This window comes from Saimiri boliviensis, chromosome 2 (genome assembly GCF_048565385.1).
Source record: "Saimiri boliviensis isolate mSaiBol1 chromosome 2, mSaiBol1.pri, whole genome shotgun sequence".
NCBI classification, from domain to species: Eukaryota; Metazoa; Chordata; class Mammalia; order Primates; family Cebidae; genus Saimiri; species Saimiri boliviensis.
The window spans coordinates 64,273,149-64,294,698 of record NC_133450.1 but is presented as its reverse complement, the minus strand read 5'-3'; the positions used below and the strand labels follow the sequence as shown (position 1 = coordinate 64,294,698).

Sequence of the window (21,550 nt, the reverse complement as noted above, 5' to 3'; positions counted from 1 at the left end):
AACTCCATATAAAAAACTGGACACTTCCAAAATTGAAGCCGTGGCATATAAAAGTGACAATTTCATCTCTATAAATAAAAACAACTAATTTCTGAACTTGCTACTCATTTTAGAAAGATCAATCTGTGTCAGCGGGGTAATATTTTTCTTCTAAATTCCAAAAGAAAAAACATGCCCTTTATTATCATATAATATAATATTAGTATAATAAAAGCAGAACAGAATTGGCCAGAAGGAATCAGTATCAACTTCATTAGAACAGTAGTAGCCTCTGAAATTTATGAATGGCATGATGATAAATCAGAAAGTGAGCTCTGGCTCCCCCTGGCTCCCCCTGGCTCCCCCTGGCTCCCCCTGGCTCCCCCTGGCTCCCCCTGGCTCCCCCTGGCTCCCTCTGGCTCTCTTCTCTTTTTTAAAGTACATTATTTTTATTTTTGAGACAGGGGCTTACTCGGCTGGAGTGCAATGGTGAGATTGTGGCTCACTGTAGTCTTGACCTCCCAGGCTCAAGCAGTCCTCCTGCCCCAGCCTCCTAAGTAGCTGCTGGGACTGCACGTGCACATCACCATACCTGGCTAATTTTTAAATTTTTTTGTAGAGACAGGATCTCGCTTCATTGCCCAGGCTGTTCTTCAACTCCTGGCCTCAAATGCTCCTCTTGCCTTGGCCTCCCACAGTACTGGGATTACAGGCTTGAGCCACTGGGACCTCTGGCTCTCTTTTATTCAGTCCTGGGAAACTTTCATGAGATATAATTAATTACAATCACTTATGCAGAGATAGACTCTATTATAATAGATGCTTTTATTAATTGTTCTAAATTGAGGACCAAGGAGGGGAAAGGGCATTGAAGAGAGAAGAACAAACCACACTCTGACCCAAAAATATTTTTCCAAGAGAAGGGCCTAAACTGTGGTCAAATAAGTCACCTGATTATTTTTCTCCGTTGCAATACTTACATCATTTTAAATTATTATCAGTTTTTTGCTATAAGCCTAACTGCAAAATTATTTATTATAGTCAAATGATAAGCACATAGTATAGGAAGGGCACATTAAATGTTTATGGTATCTTCCTTTTAATGCAACATAAATGCTTGCATTAAAAGGATAAGCATGAATTTGGCCTTCTTTATTTTTATTGTAAATTCACAATATAGGAAAAGCATGTGAGTGTGGATGATTCTAAAGTTTTTATAATAAAGCTTATTAATTTTCTGTTCTTTAATCTACATATGATCATGCATAATAATGAATTTCTTTAGGTTATGGAGGGCAGAGAATAGAGAACCAACCTAGAAAATTTATAGAGGCTGTTAAAGAAGACATCAATACAATTAATGCATAGATAATAGTATTCAAATACATCATCAAAGGAAACTTGTCTGAGTTTCCAAAAAATCCTGAAAATCTAAAGATACACAAAGGGTCAGGTGAAGTGGCTCATGACTGTAATCCCAGCACTTTGGGAGGCCAAGGTAGGCGTATCACGGGATCAAGAGATCTAGACCATTTTGGCCAACATAGTGAAACCCCATCTCTACTAACAATACAAAAATTAGCTGGGCGTGGTGGCGAGTGCCTGCAGTCCCAGCTACTCGGGAGGCTGAGGCAGGAGAATCACTTGAACCCAGGAGGTGGAGGTTGCAGTGAGCTGAGATGGCGCCACTGCACTACAGCCTGGTGACAGAGTGAGACTCCATCTTAAAAAACAAAAACCAAACAAAAACAACAACCGTAAAAGATACACAAAGTGCTCCCTGGATTCTAAGTGACACCTGCTAAAAATAATTTTAATTATAAGAGTAACAACAACAACAAAAAACTATTGGTATCTGGCAAAAACCTCAGTTATTCTCAAAGGAAATAAATTATTTCTTTTCTATTTTCTCACATTTTCAAGGACAAGAAAAATTTCTTTTTAAAGCCATATTCTTAACAAAGCAGTTCAGGTGAAATATCTTTTTGTGTTTGGTGACCTCTATGCAAACAAGCAAATGAACAGAAAACCTGAACTTGCTAATGGTGTAAACCTTTAGCATGTAGGGACTCTTGCGCAAAGATTATTCTAACTCAGCAAAAATCACATAAACAACAACAACTAAAGATACACAAAGTGTTCCCTGGATTCTAAGTGACACCTGCTAAAAATAAATTTTTAATAATAATTTTTAAAATACTGTTGGCTAACATGTTTAGTAATTGCAAGTGTCTTTAAGAAAATTCACATTGAACAAAACCAGGAAGGTTTTCTTTTGCTTTTTGCTTTTTTTTTTTTTAAATTAGAAAAGACCCACATATGGCCAGGCACAGTGCCTCATTACCTATAATCTCAGCACTTTGGGAGGCTGAGGTGGGCAGATTGCTGAAGCTCAGGAGTTTGAGACCAGCTTGGCCAACATGGCAAAACCCTGTCTCTATAAAAAATAGAAAAATTAGCCAGTATGGTGGTGCACACCTAAAGTTCCAGCTACTTGGGAGGCTGAGATGGGAGAATCCCTTGAGCCCAAGAGGCAGGGTTGCAGTGAGCAGACACTGAACCATCACACTCAAGCCTAAGCAACAAAGTGAGACCCTATATCAAAAAGGAAAAATAAAGACCAGCCAGGCACTGTGGCTCATGCCTGTAATCCCAGCACTTTGGGAGGCTGAGGCAGGCAGATCACCAGAGGTCAAAAGGCAAGACCAGCCTGGCCAACATGGTGAAACCCTCTCTCTACAAATATACAACAATTAGCTGGTCGTGATGGCAGGTGCCTGTAATCCCAGCTATTTGGGAGGCTAAGGCAGGAGAATCGCTTGAACCTGGGAGGTGGAGGTTGCAGTGAGCTGAGATTGTGCCATTGCTCTCCAAACTGGGCAACAGAGTGAGACTCCATCTTAAACAAACAAACAAAAACATCCTACATATATTCAAGTGCAAAGAGAGAGAGAAAGATTTTAAAAAAGAAAAGAAAAATCATACATATAATAAATTACAGGCTATGCAAGGTGGCTCACGCCTGTAGTCCCAGCACTTTGGGAGGCTGAGGCTGGTGGATCACGAGGTCAGGAGTTTGAGACTAGCCTGGCCAAGATGGTGAAACGCTGTCTCTACTAAACATACAAATATAAGCCAGGCACGGTGGCAGGTGCCTGTAATCCTAGTTACTCAGGAGGCTGAGGCAGGAGAATCCTTGAACCCAAGAGGCCGAATTGCAGTGAGCCAAGATCACACCACTGTACTCTAGCCTGGGCGACAGCGCAAGACTCTGTCTCATAAATAAATAAATAAATAAATAACAAATGTCATTTGGCAGCAAGCTCTTCATGTTACCTTCCATTTAGACCCAGTTAATGTATCTGTATTACTTATGCTTAATATATATGTACATGTACACACACACACACACGCGCGCGCACGCACACATACACACACCATAAGAGATTAAGAAATACGCCTAAATTTTAAGTGGCATGATATAAAATTTTCTTCTTTATACTTTTCTTTTTTTTTCAAGTTGCATATACTATTCTCAAGGCACATCTGATGATATATTTTATAACACAGTAGGTGTCAAAGCATGTTTCACATATGATTTCTTCAGGATCCCTCCCCTTTTTGAATTCCAAATAGAGTAACTGAAACTGTGATGTAAAGACTGGCGATCCATATTCTACCTTCGGCAAGCTTGCACAAGCACTGCTGTAAATATAATGTAAAGGAACTGTAAACGAGGAGCTTCTTCAGTTTATGAAACACCATTCAGGACTGCTGCTGCTTGAGAGTTTTTCCTTTTGAGGTATTAATCTTTTCTTCTCCTGGAGTATGCTGTAGCTTAGAAATGTCATCGTCAGAAGCACTAGTTGGGCCATTTATTGCCTTTTCTGAAAGACCATGCTCTTCAATCACATCTTTTGCCTAGCCCATTTTCATTAACTGCAGCTGTATCAGATTCGGTTATTCCATCCATCAGAAGAGCATCTTCATCAGTCCTTCGTCTAGGAGACCACCTACGAGGTTAGTACTGTGATGAGATTCGCTGGCATCAGTGTCTGCAGTCTGATCTGATTCTGTATTATCAAGTAAGCTGTATGGATTGCTGTCTGGATCTTGGAGCACGGAACTGATGGAGGATTTGCTACCATGTGGTCCACCATGACCTCGACCCCCTGCAACACTTCCACCTCTTCCTCCCGGGCTCTCCTGCTGACACACTGATGTCAGCTGTCTCCATCATCTTCTCCTGCCAGTGACCAATCACTCAGCTTGTCCTTATGCTCAGATTCTATTTCAGAGGGGTTAGACAGCTCAGAATTTGTGCCTAATTACTGGAGGCGTAATTAGGACCCTGATGACCCCTGCCTCTTCCACTATAAGACCTAGAAGCAATCTGTCGCAGCTGTTCATCAATCTGCAGGCGTTCCATTCTTTGCTGTTCTGCTTCCTTTAGATAAGCAACATGATGCTCTGAAAGAACTTGGGCATTTCCAATGCTTTCTTTAGTGCCAATAGGTACAAATGGAAGCACACCGTCTTCCCTGAGTCATTTATTTTCATTGTCTCTTTCAATTCTCACCAAAGCCACACTTTGTCCCCTATTTCTTAACTAACTTTGCCATTTTTTCCAATTACTTTTCCAACGAGATTCCTAGGAACCTGAATAAAATCCTCCACAAATTCCCAGAAACCTCTCGCCTCTTTTACGGCATCAGCGCTCTCTCCACGGATTCTAAATGTTCCAGTATCTTCAACTAGGTCAATGGCAGTAACTCCGGTAACTCCAGGAACCTAGCATGTGTTCCTATTGCCAGGCCCATGAAATCTTCTCTCACAACAAATTCCTCATGAAAACCTGCTGCAAGTTGTTTTGGGCATTCTAAATGCTTAGCGGCCTCTTCATTTCCGCATAAGCATCATCTTCGTACAAATACTTCCACAAATGCATGTCACTTAAGACGCTTACGCTCTTCACTGTTGCTTCACTGGCAGACAGTATCATTAGCTGTGTTGTTGTTGGAAGGTAAAAAAATTCTGCATGCTCCTACTGCTTTCTTCAAATCTATGTGCATTTTCATTCACACACGCCTCTCTCACATCCTCAGGAACACCCACTGTGCATTTAAAGAAGGGTTTTTTTTTTTTTTACAGTTTTATTTTGATTGACAGGCCAAAGTCGTTCACATGTGACTATTCCGTTGTAAGTAGCGTCACAAGCTGCATATTCAATGATATAAAGTTCTTTTATCATCCGAACTTTAGCCAACCACCATTCACGTGGCTCTTGGTCATTTGCTCTTGAATATACCTCTGCTTCATCTCCTTTACTCATTTCTTTTTTTACATCAGGTGGTGGAAATCTAAGTTAATTGACTGGAACCTGGCGTTCTGGTTGCCAATTATTTCAAAAACAGCTGTAAGGGAGTGTTCATGAACAACATCATGATAAATCCCTTGCAGAAAGCCCCGTTGAGCCACGAACCTCCACCGTCAGCTCTGCCATGTTGGAACCACAAAGTTACACTTTTATTTTCTAAATTTTCTAGTTATTCCTCTTTTTAGAAAGAAAGTTAGAGAATAAAAACACCCATTCCTTTATAATTTTATATATATAATGATTCCCCAAAGCCTCTTATTTTGGGTTCTTTGTATTCATTTTTCAACCAATATTTATCGAGTGTCCACTTTATGCCTGAAATGTGTTACTTTATATGAACTTGTCTTATAACAAGATGCTCTTATGCCCTATTTATATTCTCATAGTCTCCTTTGAATTTGAATATAAGCAGTATTTTTTTTTCTTTTTTTCCCAAACATTTGTTGAATATCAACCATATGTTGGTCACTCCAGGAAGGCATTAAAAAGAAATGTGACAGAAAATTAGCACTGTCCTTATTGCAGAGGAGAGATAGCATGTAAATACCAAAACCCGGCCAAGATGTAGGATGTAGAAATGTGCTACCGCACTCAAAGGAGAGAAGGAACCAATTACCAGAGAGAGCTGGGGAGAAACTTTTCAACAGAGGTAACATTTCTCTAAGCCTTGAATGACAGGTCAAATGATATTAGATGAAAAAGGAGGAAGGCGCTGGTAAGGAGGAAGAGGCTGGCAGGAGAGGAAGAGCCTGGCAGGGGAGGAGGAAGCTGGCAGGGGAGGGGGAGGCTGGCAGGGAGGAGGAGGCTGGTAGGGAAGGGAGAGGCTGGCAGAGAGAAAGGCTGGGCAGGGAGGAGGAGGTTGGCAGAGAGGAGGCGGCTCGCAGGAGAGGAGGCTGGCAGGCAAGCGCTGCGGGCGACCGTGCCTGGTGGGCTGGTTTTCCCCCCAAGGGAGGCTCAGGTCCCAAGGGCGCGGGTCCCGCTGGGCGTCAGGACGCAGATGGCCCCAGGATTTGCTCCTCACAGCCGGAGCGCCCTGGAGAGGAACCGCGTCTGCGCCCCGCGAGACAGACCACTCGGGCGCCTCCGCCCCGCGCCCTGCCTGGGGGCCGCCCGGCGCGGGGAGCCCAGCGTGGAGGCAGCAGCGCGGTCTCTCCTCGCCCGCGCGCCCAGCTCCCCAGGCGTTTCCGGGGCGCTAGTTGGCCGGCACTTCCGCGTTTGAAAGCGGGTGACAGCCGCCGCGCGGGCGTACTTACTGTTCGCTGCCTCCCGCCAGCATCCGAGTTCCTGTCCGCGACAACTCGTGGGAGTGCCAGCTCCAGCGCGGTTTCTCCTTCTCCGGGAACGGCCCGACTGAGCGGAAGAGCTGGGTCTGGATTACGTGGCCCTGTCTCCCAGCCGTGCTTGACTAATTCAGGGATACCCATGCATCTGGACTCCAGCAGCCAGTCAGACGCCTGCCTTTGGAGTTTTGACTTGGATGAGAGTTCTGTAGCTGGAGATTGTGGTTGAGAGGGGAGTTTAGGCACACGGTGGCAGTTCCTAGAGAGGTCTGGGCGGGAGGTTCCGCTGCTGTGGCCCCAGAGGGTTCAGGGCCCCCCGGAAAGCGATGAGAGATGGAGGTAGGTAGTCAGTGACTGCTGAAAGAGGAGGAGAAATCTTAGCATTTCTGGGTTAGTTGGTTGCTTCTGATGGCACTGAGACAGGCAAATCCCAAAATTACTGATCTAGACAAAATAGTCTTGGTCAGAACGATTTTGTGACTTTCCTAAATGAAGCTGTCATTATCGTCCGTGGCCAAACGCTGAGATGAAAATGCAGTTCAGAACCGATTTTGTGGATTTCTGAAGTCGAATACCAGTTGAGTTCACAGCCCAAGTAGATTTATTTGATGAACATCAACGTGGTGGATTGTGTTTCCAAAGATGACTGCAACAATCCCTCCCAGACATAGGCTCTTTCACAGTGTCCGCTTGCCAGTCGAAAGTGGGGCCGTCTATTTCTCCTTCCTTTGAACTCGGGCTGTCCCTGGGACCACCTCGATAGTAGAATGAGGCAGAGGTGACATTCCGGGGCAGCCAAGACCCGGTATTAAGGAGACTCTAGCAGCTCCTGTTTTGTGTTCTGGTGGAAGCCAGTCACCAAGTGAGAAGTCCCCCTCCCTCTGAGGCAGGAGAACAGGGTCTGGAGGCAGGGAACTTGAGGCCAATTTATGCCAACTTCCTAAAGCTGAATCATGGGAAAACATCAAGGTCTGGAATCTGAGGCCAATTTGCGATAAATTCCGAAAGCTGGATCAAAAGGGGAGCACCTGGGTCTGGGACAGGGAACCGAAGGCCAATTAATGCCAACTTCCTAAAGCTAAATCAAAAGGGAAAATCTCAGCTCCCCCACACCCAGAAACACAGGAGTAAAGGCACTCTCCTTACAACCCTCCCCTTTCCACCACGGCTCAGAGGGAAAGGGAGAGTGCCCTGGATTGACCGTGAGCAGAGCAGGGGCCAATCCTTCATCTGCACAGGGCGCCAATTCACCCCAGCCTTTAATTAGCCACGGACCAAATCCTTCATCTGGAGAAGGGGTAGCTGATAGGAATCTCAAAAGGCGGACTTAAAACCCAGAAAAGTTTGTAACCGGGCCCTTAAGGCGTGTGCTCCGGCCCACTCCCACGCTATGCAGTGGTTTCTTGCTTTAGTACATACTGCTTTCATCGCTTCCTTCCTGTATTTCATTCCGTGGTTACTTTGTGTGTTTTATTCAATGCAGTGACTCACTCTGTCGCCCAGGCTGGTGTGCACGGGTGTGATCATGGCTCACTGCTCCCCAACTTCATGGGCTCCAGTGATCCTCCCACCCCAACCTCCCAATTAGCTGGAACTACAGGTGTACACCACCACTACTGGCTAATTTTTCTTTTTTTGGTGGTGGTGGAGGGTGTCTCACTATGTTGCCCAGCCTGTTCTTGAACACCTGAGCTCAAGTGATCCTCCCATCTTGGCCTCCCAAAGTTTTGGGATTACAGGTGTTTGCCGCCATGCCCGGCTGGCCACATGATTTGATTTCGGTGATAGACTATGAGCAGATGTATTGAACAGCTGCCCAGGTGGCCCCTGCTCTTTGGTCTGTGTCCTGAAATGAGAGACATATGGAGCCACCACAGCCAATCTGCAGACCAGTGGGCAAGAAAAGTTTATTGTTATAAGCAACTGAGAGTGAGATCTGAGGGTTGTTACTGCTATAAAAACTGACTAAAAAGCCTGGCCAACCAAGTGTCACCTCAATTCTTCCTACAGTGAAATCTTGGCCATTTCCTAATGTGCTTCCCTTGCAGCTGAAACCTCAAAGTCCTTCTTGTGTTCCACTGTTTGTCAAGCAGTAGATTCTAATTCAAATTCAAAATAAACTGAGCCGTGTTAGGCCTCAGAACAGAAAAGAGTTACATTGTAGAACTGCCATTTAGAGAAACGTGTTCCTTGTATTGTCTAAAGTCTGTGGAAATTTTTACAGGCCAGGTTTTCAAGAATGTTTGACCAAAGGTTGGAAAACATATGTGATTATTCTCAGTTGATTGTCATAGTGATACTGTATTTAATGTGGCAGCTGAGCCTGCTAGCTGGGTTCTTTTTTTTTTTTTTTTTTTTTTTTTTTTTTTTTTTTTTTGAGACGGAGTTTCGCCCTTGTTACCCAGGCTGGAGTGCAATGGTGCGATCTTGGCTCACCGCAACCTCCGCCTCCTGGGCTCAGGCAATTCTCCTGCCTCAGCCTCCTGAGTAGCTGGGATTACAGGCACGTGCCACCATGCCCAGCTAATTTTTTGCACTTTTAGTAGAGACGGGGTTTCACCATGTTGACCAGGATGGTCTCGATCTCTCGACCTCGTGATCCACCCGCCTCGGCCTCCCAAAGTGCTGGGATTACAGGCTTGAGCCACCGTGCCCGGCTTAGCTGGGTTCTTATAGATGGGGTTGACTCATGCAAGAAAGGCCAGAGAGCACCTGACCCAGTGTAAAGAGAATAATTCAGACTGAATTCTTCTGAGCAACACTCAGAAGTCTCTGGGCCGGGGCAGTGGCTCACACCTATAATCCCAGCACTTTGGGAGGCTAAGGCGGGTGGATCACTTGAGGTCAGGAGTTTGAGACCAACCTGACCAACATGGTGAAACCACATCTCTACTAAAAATACAAAAATTAGCTGAGCGTGGTGGTGCACACCTGTAATCCCAGCTACTCGGGAAGCTGAGGCAGGAGAATCGCCTGAACCCAGGAGGCAGAGGCTGCAGTGAGCAGAGATCATGTCACTGCACTACAGCCTGGGTGACAGAGTGAGACTCTGTCTCAAAAAAAAAAAAAAAAAAAAAAAAGTCTCTGTTCCCTTTCTCATCATTAGGAGTGGGTTGATAAGAGAAGCATCTGACTCTTGGAAGGAGCACTCCCAGCAGACTGGCCCTGTTCATAGCTGTCTTAGTTCGTTTGGACTGCTGTAACAAAATGCCATAAACTAGGAGGCTTTAATTTCATTTTGACAGTCTTGCAGGCTAGAAGTCCTAGGTCAAGACGCTGGCAGATTCCGTGTCTGGCAAGGGCCCATTTTTTGTAGATGACAACATCTCACTGTCCCCTCTCATAGTGGAAGGGGCAAGGCAGTTATCTGGGGCCTCTTTTTTAGGGCACTAAAATCCCATTCATGAAGACTTCATCCTCATGACATAATCACCTTCCAAAGGCCCCACCTCCCACCATCGCTTTGGGTGTTAGGATTTCAACACAGGAATTTGGGGGGCACAAACATTCAGACCATGGCAATAACGAACACTACAGGACATTCCATGTGCCAGGATCTACACTAAGCACTTTAGATGTGTTCACTTGTTCAGTTCTCAGACTATCATTATGTTGACAAAAAAGCGAAAACATGGAGAAGTGTAATGACTCCTCCAAGATTACACAGCTAGAGAGTGGCAAAGACAGCATTCATAGCCAGAGATTCCTAGTCTGGAGTGCAAGCGCTTAACCCCTGTGCTATTGAGCGGGACTGGATGATGGAGCAGTCGTTAAAACTGTTGCTGGATGTTGATGGAAATGAGAGGTGCCTGGGGTGACCATGTCCTTTGACACAGAGGGGGCATGATAACCACAGTACAGAGACAACCAGTGAAGGCCCTGGTACTTGGCATATTGCCCCATTTTAAGTACAGACCTTTCCCCAACAGAGCACAGTATGCTTTTACTGCTCTGCTGTAAGGGTGTGCTCCTTCTGGCTCTGTGGCTCAGTCTAGTGAGAAGGGAGTTGACTACCTCACCATGCTATAGAACTTTATGTTGCAAGGACCTGAAGATCCTGAAGAGGCAACTTTCTTCGGTCCCTTGGTAAGATACCTGTGCGATGCAGTAGAAGATCAAACCCAACAAGAAAATGCTTCTGCAATGTGTGTGAATTCAGTATTCTCAGCGCATGTGGGAACATCTCATTCCTAAGTAAAGAGTAGGCCACAGCACCTTGCATTCCCAACCACTAAGAAAGAAGAACAATACCTAGCCTAGTAGGTTATTTTGGAAATTTGAGGCAGCACATACCAGGTACCATATAGAATATTCTTCTAATGCATTTGGTTCAAAAAGCTGACAGCTTTCAGTGGGATCTAGCCTATTCCACGTTGCAGTACAAATCCTGTTACTCTTCTCTCATGACCCAGCAGTTTTGTGAATGAATTTAAGTCTTGTTAATGTCAAGAACCATGAAGCGTCTGAGACTGTATTCTACTTGCAAAGCAACAAGATGGTTTACCATGGTTCTGCGTCTGGTAGAAGACACAAGACTCCTGGGACAAAACAAAGGATGGTTTATGACTTTCAGCAATAACAGCAGCCAGAGGACTAGATTAGGATTCTGATATCAGTTGTCTGAGCCCGAGGAAAACACAAAGAAGGCCTGATGACACCTGCTCATACAGTAGTATTGCCGGAAAGGAACGCTGAGCTTAAGGACCTCCAGTCTTTTATAATGAGCTGAAACCATGCCATCTGTTGATTCAGAGAGGGACATTAGTTTCATTACGCAGTAAGCATGCCTGCCATTTTCTCTGAAGACCTTGCCCGCTTCCATGGTATCTGCCCATCACTGCCACTTTTTGTACCAACAGAAGGAAGATGGTGTATTAGTCTGTTCTCAAACTGCTATAAAGACACTACCTGAGACTGGGTAATTTATAAACAAAAGAAGTTTAATTGACTCACAGTTCTGCAGGGCTGCAGAGGCCTCGGGAAACTTATAATCATGGTGGAAGTCAAAGGGGAAGCAAGGCATGTCTTACATAGCAGTGAAGAGAGAGACAGTGCAGGGGAAACTGCCACTTCTAAACCGCCAGATTCCGTGAGAACTCCTTCAATATCGTGAGAACCGTCACCTCCCACCAAGTCCCTCCCTTGACATGCAGAGATTGCAATTTGAAATGAGATTTGGGTGGGGATGCAGAACCAAATGGTATCAGGCGATAACCAAAGAAAATGAGAAGAGTAAAGCACTGATAAATTACTCAGAAATTTTCAGAAAATCAAGAGAAGTGATGCTTATTCCCACATATTACATTCCTGTTTAGCGTTATTTCAACTATTTTTAGCTACACATGGGGAGACACCATAATCTTTTCAGTGCCTCGGGACTCTAGAAATTTTTTTTTTTTTTTTTGAGACAGAGTTTCGCTCTTGTTACCCAGGCTGGAGTGCAATGGCACAGTCTCGGCTCACTGCAACCTCTGCCTCCTGGGTTCAGGCAATTCTCCTGCCTCAGCCTCCTGAGTAGCTGGGGTTACAGGCACGCGCCACCATGCCCAGCTAATTTCTTGTATTTTTAGTAGAGACGGGGTTTCACCATGTTGACCAGGATGGTCTTGATCTCTTGACCTTGTGATCCACCCGCCTCGGCCTCCCAAAGTGCTGGGATTACAGGCGTGAGCCACCGTGCCTGGCCAACTCTAGAAATCTTAATCCCTTACAACTTGCCTCTGATGCAATCCTCACTCACTTCACAGAAAGAAGCGGGGCAATAGGTTGATGTCTTTGGGATTCATTGCATCTTTGTGTATTCTTCCACCCAGAAACAGGTGGTCTTATGATACAAGGAGAAGGCCTGTTGAAAGCTCATGCACAGTTGCCCGTTTGACCCTGGCAATTCCTCTGGCTGGATGAAAGGCAGTTTTGCAACCACATAGACAGTGACGGTCCATAAGCTTATCACGGAGCTGAAACATTCCTATCGCTTTGTGACGTCACAGTACGTCGTAGCACAATGCATTACTCCGATCTTTGTGGCAATGCTGATGCACACAAACCTACTGTGCTGCCAGTTGTCTAAAAGCACACAGCAGTGTCCCAGGCCTTCACGTTCACTCACTGACGCCACCAGAGCAACTTCCAGCCCTGCAAGTTCCATTCATGGTGAGTGCCTTATAGAACTGTACCATTTTCAACCATTTCTACCACATTTGTACAGTGCCTTCTCTATGCTGAGATATATTTAGATACACAAATACTTACCATGTTGTTACAACTGCCTACACTATTCCGTGCAGTAACATGTTGTACAGGTCTGTAGCCTAGCACCAACAGGCTATACCACGCAGCCTGGGTGTGTAGTAGGCTTTGCCACCAGGTTTCTGTAAGTGCACTCTATGATGTTCACACAATGATGAAATTACCTATGACGCATTTTGCAGAATGTATCCCCATGGTTAGGCCACACATGACTGTGTATGTTCCACGTCATTATATCATGTTTCCTGTAGCTAGGACATGTGAACTTGGGAAACAAGGGATGGAGAATGAATGATTCTTTTTGATTTCACTTAATAAACCACTACCTAAAGTTTTGCTTTTTGTGCTCTAAACTTTGGGCTCTGATGATCAAGTAGCCTATCTAACCAATATAGAAACACTTCTACATTGAACACAGTGATGACTCCACTGAATTGACAACAGAGACTGCCATGTAGCCATGCTTGGTTCCTGTTATTTAAGAAAACAGGCAAAAGGGAGGATAGTTGATCTTACCAAGGAGAAACAGAGGTGCTATAACATGATAAGAACCAATATTCATCTGGGTGAATCCTGGGCCAAACTTCCCACCATAATGCCCAAGGGTACAGATCAATGGAAGGCAACTTAAAAGTAGTAGATTCCCAAATGGCAGCTTTGACAAAGGCTCAGATCCTTCAAGAATGAAGGTAATTCATCCCTCAGAGGCTTTACACAGGTGCCGTGTAAAGGCAAAGGAAGACATAGAATGTGTAGGGCAGAGGTAATTCTAATGTCAGCTTAGGTATTAGTTACTGAAATAAGCGTCATAAACCCTACTTGCATTTCTTGTTTTCTGCTAAAGAGTAATAATTATCACCATATTATGGAGAAGAGGCTAAGAGAATTTGATATCACCCAGAGAGCCTGGTCTCTGAGAACACTGGCTCCGTGACATTACCCCCAGACCCCTAGTTAGATGTGACTTTGGGTTGTCTATTTTGGAGGAGGAGGTGAATGTGTTTTCGATTGCATGTAAAGTAGTTTGATTGTCTTAGCAGTGGCATCTGTGAATGTGCAAGAAGACTGATGTATGCACAGAATGTGCTTATGTGCTGCGATGCTGAATGTAGAAGACCAGAATATGGAATCTTAGAAAGGTTAAATAACTTTCCCAAGGTTATAGAGCCAATAAGTGATGACACTAGATAGAAATCAGGTCATCAAGTCAGAGGACACTCAATGTGGCTTACACAGAAACTCTCTGCACTATCTTCACAACTTTTCTGTAAATCTTAAACTATTTAACATTTTTAAAAGTTTATTGAGAGAAAAAAAAACCCAGGCTTTAGATTCTGGAGCCTATACATTTAACCACTGTGCGATACTCTATCTCTAGACCCCTGGTCCAAGGGAAGCTCTGAGGAGTTGACACACATTGGTTTCCCAGGTCCACAGAATGGACCTCATTCCTGCCCATGATAAAAACTGATTGTTTAGACTTTGCTTTGTTTATCTGGTATTCTGTAGTGTTTGTTCAGTGCTTTTCCCTTGTTATTTTAATTAGACAAAAATCTCTTTCTATTACTTATAATCTAAAAACAGCAGCAGGGGCAGCAGTATCAATTATAGCCAATATTTATCACACTCACCGTAAACAGGTCCTGTTCCAAACATTTTACATGTATTCATTCACTCGATCCTCCTGAAAGCCCTGTTAGTGATAGGGACAGGAGGCAGATAAATTCTAGACAGAAAAGAGAGAAGCCCCACTCTTAAGCATGGAACTGTGGCCCAAAGTGAAAACATGCATTCCTGTTTTCCTGCCCAAATGTTGCCCTTTCCAAAACCACACATAGCCTGCCCTGCCCCCCATCCTGTACCCATAAAAACCCCTCACCCAACTGGCAGAGAGCAGAGGAGGGGAGAAAAAGCAGCAGCTGGACGTCAGAGACTGTGGTTTGATGTCGGAGAGAAGCAGCTTGGCTTCAGAGGGATGGTTTGCCAGTGTTGCTTCAGGGAAGAGTCCAGCCAGGGATGACCAGACTCCAGGGGAAGATCACCTTCCTGCTCCAACTCCCCTCCAACTCCCCTTCCGCCGAGAGCCACTTCCATCAGCAATAAAATCCTCCTCATTCACCACCCTTCAATTTGTTCATGCAACCTGATTTTTCCTGGATGCTGAACAAGAGCTTGGATACCACAGGTGTGGACACTAAAGGCTGTCACACTGACCCTCTGCCCTTGCTGGCAAAGAGCAACTGCCTCCCACAAAAAGGCAGAGAAACTACTGAGCTGTTTAACACTTAAGCCATCCTCGGACAGCAGAGCTAAAAAAGCACTGTAACATGTGCCCTCTGGGGCTTCAGGGGTCGTGGATACTTCTCCCTAGATGCTGCCATGGGGCTTGCATGCAGTTTTGCTCCTGCTGGTGCCCAAAAGTGCTCACTCTGGCTCCTATACTCACTCACATGCATGCTCCCCCTTCCATGAGGGGTTGAGAGCTGCAGGCTGAGTGAGTGATGCATTCCTGTCACAAGGTCTGTGAAGGGGTCAAGGAAAATTTCCTGTTTCATTAGGTAGGTGTTAATATCTCTCCATTTTACAGATGAAGCAACTCAGGCACAAATAAATTAACTTGCCCAAGATTATGCATCTACTATATGGCAAACCTAGGAGGTCTGGCTCTGGAGTCTGATTCTCTTTCCCACCTGCTGCACTGCCCTCTCTAAGGAATTTTAATAATAGATGGTTTCAGATCTGGATTGGAATCCTTCCTTTCCTTATGTTGTCAAAACAGTGTGCTCCCCTCCTGAGCTTTAGCAGGGAGCATAACACTCTGATCTCTGAATGTTATGGTCATCTTCTGACTACCTGGGGACAGGTACTTTGACAGCACACAGAGACACAAAGATAGAGCTTTTGGAATTCTCCATGCTACATGTAGGTTTGTAAACCAGTACTCTGCCCAGACACCTCATTCTTCTAGCACCCTTACGATGGGGGTCACATTTCCCTCTGTAGGTACTACAATCTGGATTTGAAGTTGCCTCAAGAAACTTTAATGGCTTCCTCTTTAATTCCCATGAGGCTCTGAAAACACATTTGCTGACCCACCGCCTTCATTGCCTACCTCACTCTGGCATAACTGTACTCTACTCAAAGTCTATCCGGAAGGAGCAGCGCTCAGGGATTCTGACCTCACAGAATGGGCTCCAGGCACTAAGAGATGAACAACACAGAACACCTGTTCCATGTTGAGTTGGTTATCACTTTATACTTTTCTAAAAACCTCAAAGGAACTCTTCAATGGAAGGCTTAGCATAAGACATTTTCTATGTATTCAAAATAAGAAGAGGGAATGGTGAACCTATTGACAAGTAGCAATTTGAATTATTACGGCAATTCTGTAGGATTTTATGTAGCTTGTAAATTTAACACTGAAGCATATTGTTCTAGGAATCGTCTGATAAAACTAGAAAATAAAGAGAAATTATGATGACCATGTGTTCACTCTCCAGACTTTCATCTGCGAATCATCTAATGGAGGGAGATATTTGAAAACTTCTCTTGGCCTCTTCTAATTTGTCTTTGGAATGACTTCCACAGATGGATGCCCTTCAGTTGAAACATAAATGCTGCAAAAATTAATCCCCCTAACACTACTGCTGCTGCCACAGCAATAAGCGTGTGTCCTGGGAATGGCAGTGGTGCCTCATCAACATAAACCTGCAACAGAAAAAGCAAAGTCTTTAAGCTTTCTGAGTTTAGCAATGCAAAACACTGAACATTTTACGGTTCCCACAATTAATTGGCAAGCAAAACACTGCCAAGAGTTACAAAGACATTCAGCATCCACAAAGCTTGGAAACAGTCTCTTGACAATCGAACAAGTAACAGTTTGCCTACGGTAAACACAGTCTTAGAAGTCCATATAGGCCGGGCAAGGTGGCTGTAATCCCAGCACTTTGGGAGGCCGAGGCGGGTGGATCACAAGGTCAAGAGATCGAGGCCATCCTGGTCAACATGGTGAAACCCTGTCTCTACTAAAAATACAAAAAAGTAGCTGGGCATGGTGGTGCGTGCCTGTAATCCCAGCTACTTAGGAGGCTGAGGCAGGAGAATTGCCTGAACCCAGGAGGTGGAGGTTGTGCTGAGCCGAGACCGCACCATTGCACTCCAGCCTGGGTAACAAGAGCAAAACTCCGTCTCAAAAAAAAACGAAAACAAAAAAACAACAAGAAAAAAGAAGTCCATATATTATCCTTTGCCTTTACCCTGTCTTTAATGGTGGAAGGAGGCAGATAAAATGCTTACACGGCAGAATATTCTCTTTTCAGTCACAGAGGAATGGGCAAAGAGCTCTGGGAACGGGGAGGAGGGAATACCTACCTGCCTAGGACAGTCAGGGAATGCACTTTCTGAGTTGGATCTTGATGAATAAGCGGGTTCACAGAAGAGAAGGAGAAAAAGAAACATTCTTTTTTTGTTGTTTTGAGACAGAGTCTTGCTCTTGTCGCCCAGGCCAGAGTGCAGTGGCGCAATCTCGGCTCACTGCAACCTCTGCCTCCCACATTCAAGCGATTCTCCTGCCTCAGCCTCCCGAGTAGCCGGGATTACAGGTTCGTGTCACCACACCCGGCTGATTTTTGTACTTTTAGTAGAGACGGGGTTTCACCATGTTGGCCAGCCAGACTGGTCTCAAACTCCTGACCTCTGGTGATCTGCCTGCCTTGGCCTTCCAAAGTGCTGGGATTATAGGCCTGAGCCACTGCACCTGTCAGAAACTTTTTACGTGTTCAAAATGTTTCTTCTGCCTGAATAGCTAATTAACAGAAGCAAGTAAATTCCTGGGGGAATTATTGACAAAGGAGGACAGTGATGTCTTTTTCTCTGAGATGTGAGGCAAGGGTGGAATCATTGTATGTTAAATGTAGAAGCAGGGCATAAAGAGAGTAGGGAGTTCAAGCCAAGGCTTATGTTTCCTTTGTGAAGCAGGAAGCCAGATCATCTTCTGGGGGAGAAGAACATGCTGATGAATGGATCTAGGACAGTAGGGAATGTGGGAAAGTGCAAATGACAAGAAAAAAGATGATGGCTGCTTTAAGGTCTATCTCAAGCTAAAGGTAGCCCCACTTTCCCATTGACCCAAGGAGGTATCTGTTCTCTTAGAAACAGTCCCTCCATACTATGAATTCGTTCTCGTTTTCTTGAATTCTTACTTGTTCAATACTGCTACTGTGATTATTGCACTACCTTTCATAACTAGACTACCCTAGTGGCCTCCTTCCCAGGCCCCCAGTCTATGTTGACATCCTAACATTGCCAGATTTATCTTTGTATAAAATAGCAGTCTTGCCAGGCACAGTGGCTCACACCTGTAATCCCAGCACTTTGGGAGGCTGAGGCAGGCAGATCACGAGGTCAGGAGATCAAGACCATCCTGGCTAACACGGTGAAGCCCTGTCTCTACTGAAAATACAAAAAATTAGCTGGGCGTGGTGGCACACACCTGTAGTCCCAGCTACTCGGGAGGCTGAGGCAGGAGAATCACTTGAACCCGGGAGGCAGAGTTGCAGTGAGCCAAGATCATGCCACTGCGCTCCAGCCTGGGTGACAGAGTGACTCCATCTCAAAAAACAACAACAACAACAATAACAAAAAACAGCAGTCTGTGTATAAAACACCTTTATCCAAAACAGGCATGTTGACAGGAATGTTTTAACGCTTTCATTCTGACATTCAAAGCCTTCCACGATTGGACCCTAACCTACCTGGCTTTCTTCTAAATAACCTTACATTCCAGCCAAATGAATTTCCACTATTCAAGGCGCAAACTTTATGTCTTCAATCATGACAGGAGGCAGTCAAATGCCTAGGCAGATAGGGGCAGGTCCCCGGTGAAACCTGACCTTCCAGCTGAAGGCAGTCTCAAGCTGAAGACAGCTGAGAACCTGTCTTCCTGTTTGGCATGCTTTCCTCTGACAGATCCCACCCTTCACCTAGCTTACATACACCTGCCCTTTGCTCACTGGTTTTCCACACTGCTGTGTCCACCTTTGAGTGACGCCTTTGCTTTAGCCCTTCTTCGCAAACTCACAGACCAGTCAGCAAGCTCTCCCTGATCCGAGCCCAAAAGGGCCCCAGACTCAGCCACACTGGCAAAGAAACCACCTGACTGCAGGGGTGGGGGACCACCCCTATGACCCCTCTCTGCTGAGAGATGTTCCTCACTCAATAAAATCATTCTCCGCCCTCCTTAGTCTTCAATTGTCAGTGTAACCTTATGATACTTGGGTGCAGGATAAGAGCTTGGGAACCATCAAACATGCAAGGTAAATCACAGGTGGGACCAGTGGACAGGGTGCCTCCAGCACAGGCTCAAGGCTGAGCAAGGCCCAGGTGGAGGGTGTCACCAGCTATGGAGGTCCCTGGTTGGAAAAGTGGCCAAGAAAAATCCTGCATTACTTTCCTATACCTGGACCTGCTCTCTCCACCCAGAATTGGCTTCCTTATCCACTTTCATCTAATGAAATTTCAGTCACTCCACCAGATGATGTAAAAATTTCACTTGTTCATTTAAGCCATTTATTATATTTCTAAGATTAGAAACTTCTGTCACCTCTGGATTCTGTATTCTCCACCTAAATTGCTACCTCTAAAGTTCTGAAAAACACTGTTTCTTCAAATGCTTCCCTTCTAATCTTCTTCAACTATCCAAATATTCCATACCATGTCTAAAAAAGGTTCAACCTCAGAATTATGAGTCTGTTTTAGATACAATGTCTATTTACTCCTAAAATAGTTCAATTTGTATTTTTAAGCACAAAAAATCACTTACATAACCAGAGTGTAATTATCAAAGTCAAGAAATTAACTTGAGACAACACTATTACAAAGTTACAGATATTACTTCTTTTTTTTTTCCAATTATCCCCATAATGCATTTTGGGTGAAAGAAAATCCAAGATTATGGCTTGCATTTCATTGTTTCAGGATTCTCTTTTCTCCTCCCCTTCCTTTTCTTGACGGAGTGTCACTGTGTTACCAGGATGGAGTGCAGTGGTTAATCACTGGCATGTTCACACTGGACTGAGGCCTCAAGCCCCTGGCCTCAAAGGATCCCCTCTTGGCCTCCTAAATAGCTGGGTTAGAGTCACGTGTCACCAGGTCTGGCTATTTCAGGGTATTTTCTTCTTCTTTTTTCTTTCTTTTTTTTTTTTTTTCTGTTTTCTTTTCTGAGACCAAATCTCACTCTGCTGTCCAGGCTAGATGGAGTGTAGTGCTGCTATCTCAGCTCACTGCAATCTCTGCTTCCTGGGTTCAAGCAATTCTCTTGCCTCAGCTTCCTGAGTAGCTGGGATCACAGGTGCATGCCACTACACCTTGCTAGTTTTCGTATTTTTAGTAGAGATGGGGTTTCACCATGTTGGCCAGGCTGGTCTTGAACTGCTGACCTCAGGTGATCCACCCAAGTTGGCCTCCCAAAGTGCTGGGATTACAGGTATGAGCCACCATGCCCAGCCTATTTCAGGGTACTTTCAAAAGCAGGTTTCGACAGTCCCAAGAATCTTTATACCTTTTTTTCCTACATTTTCTTAACAATTCTTTTCCTTTATTGATGGTGCAGTCACTGCCCTGCCTATCTTTCTTTTATCCATTTTTTTCCCTCCATTCCTGAAGCTTCAAGTTTCCTGCTGTTATCACTTTTCTTCTGCTTGAAGAACTTCTTTAAGAATTTTCAAAAGAGAAGTTCTCCCGACAATGAATTCTCTTAGTTTTCTTTCATTTGAGAAAGTCTTGATTTTTTTCTTTATTCCTGAAGGACATTTTTAGTAGGTAGAGAATTCTGGATTGACAAGCCTTCTTCCCACCCAACCCTCACCCCCAACACTTTAAAGATGTATGACTTTCTTTTACCTCTATGGTTTCTGTTGAGAAATCAGCAGTCATTGAAATTGTACCCTTGTATAGTGTTGTTTTTCTCTGACCGCTTCATTATTTTATAATCTTGATTTTCAGTAGTTTGATTACAATATGTTCAGGCATGGTTTTCTCTTATCTTTATCTTGTTTAGCGTTCATTAAGCTTCTTGAATATGTAAACTTATGTCTCCACCAAACTTGGGGATTTTCAGTCTTCAGTTGTTATTTCTTTCCTTTCTTCTTCTTTTTTTTTTTTTTTTGAGACAGGGTCTCATTCTGTCACCCAGGCTGGAGTGCAGTGGCATGATCTCAGCTCACTGCAGCCTCAACCTCCCAGGTTCAAGCAACCCTCCCACCTTGGCTCCAGAGTAGCTGGAGCTACAGATGTGCGCCTCCATGCCTGGCTAATTTTTTTGTATTTGTAGAGACAGGGCCTTGCCATGTTGCCTACTTGGTCTTAAACTCCTGAGCTCAAGCAATCCACCCACCATGGCCTCCCAAAGTGCTGGGATTTTTTTCCCCTGTACCAATCTCTTCCTCCTCTCCTTCATGGACTCTGACGACATCAATGTTAGACCTTCTGAGACTGTCACACAGATCCCTGAGGTGGGATTTTCTTTTTCTTTTTTTTTTTTCTTTTTGAGACAGAGTCTTGCACTGTTGCTCGGGCTGGAGGGCAGTGGTGTGATCTTGGCTCACTGCAACCTCCACCTCCCAGGTTCAAGGGACTCTCCTGCCCCAGCCTCCTGAGTAGCTGGGAT

At 44.7% G+C, this 21,550-nt stretch overlaps 1 protein-coding gene and 1 pseudogene across 1 annotated transcript in view; both read right to left on the bottom strand.

Moving 5' to 3' along the window:
* Positions 1-3,648: 3,648 nt before the first annotated feature.
* LOC101045539 (RNA-binding protein FXR1 pseudogene) lies at positions 3,649-5,482 on the bottom strand (annotated as a pseudogene).
* Positions 5,483-16,374: 10,892 nt separating this feature from the next.
* Positions 16,375-21,550, bottom strand: part of CATSPERB (cation channel sperm associated auxiliary subunit beta) — a 185,524-nt gene continuing 180,348 nt past the window's right edge. Inside the window, 1 exon segment of the mRNA XM_074393468.1 lies at positions 16,375-16,593. Within this exon segment, the coding sequence (XP_074249569.1) occupies positions 16,375-16,593 (219 nt within the window).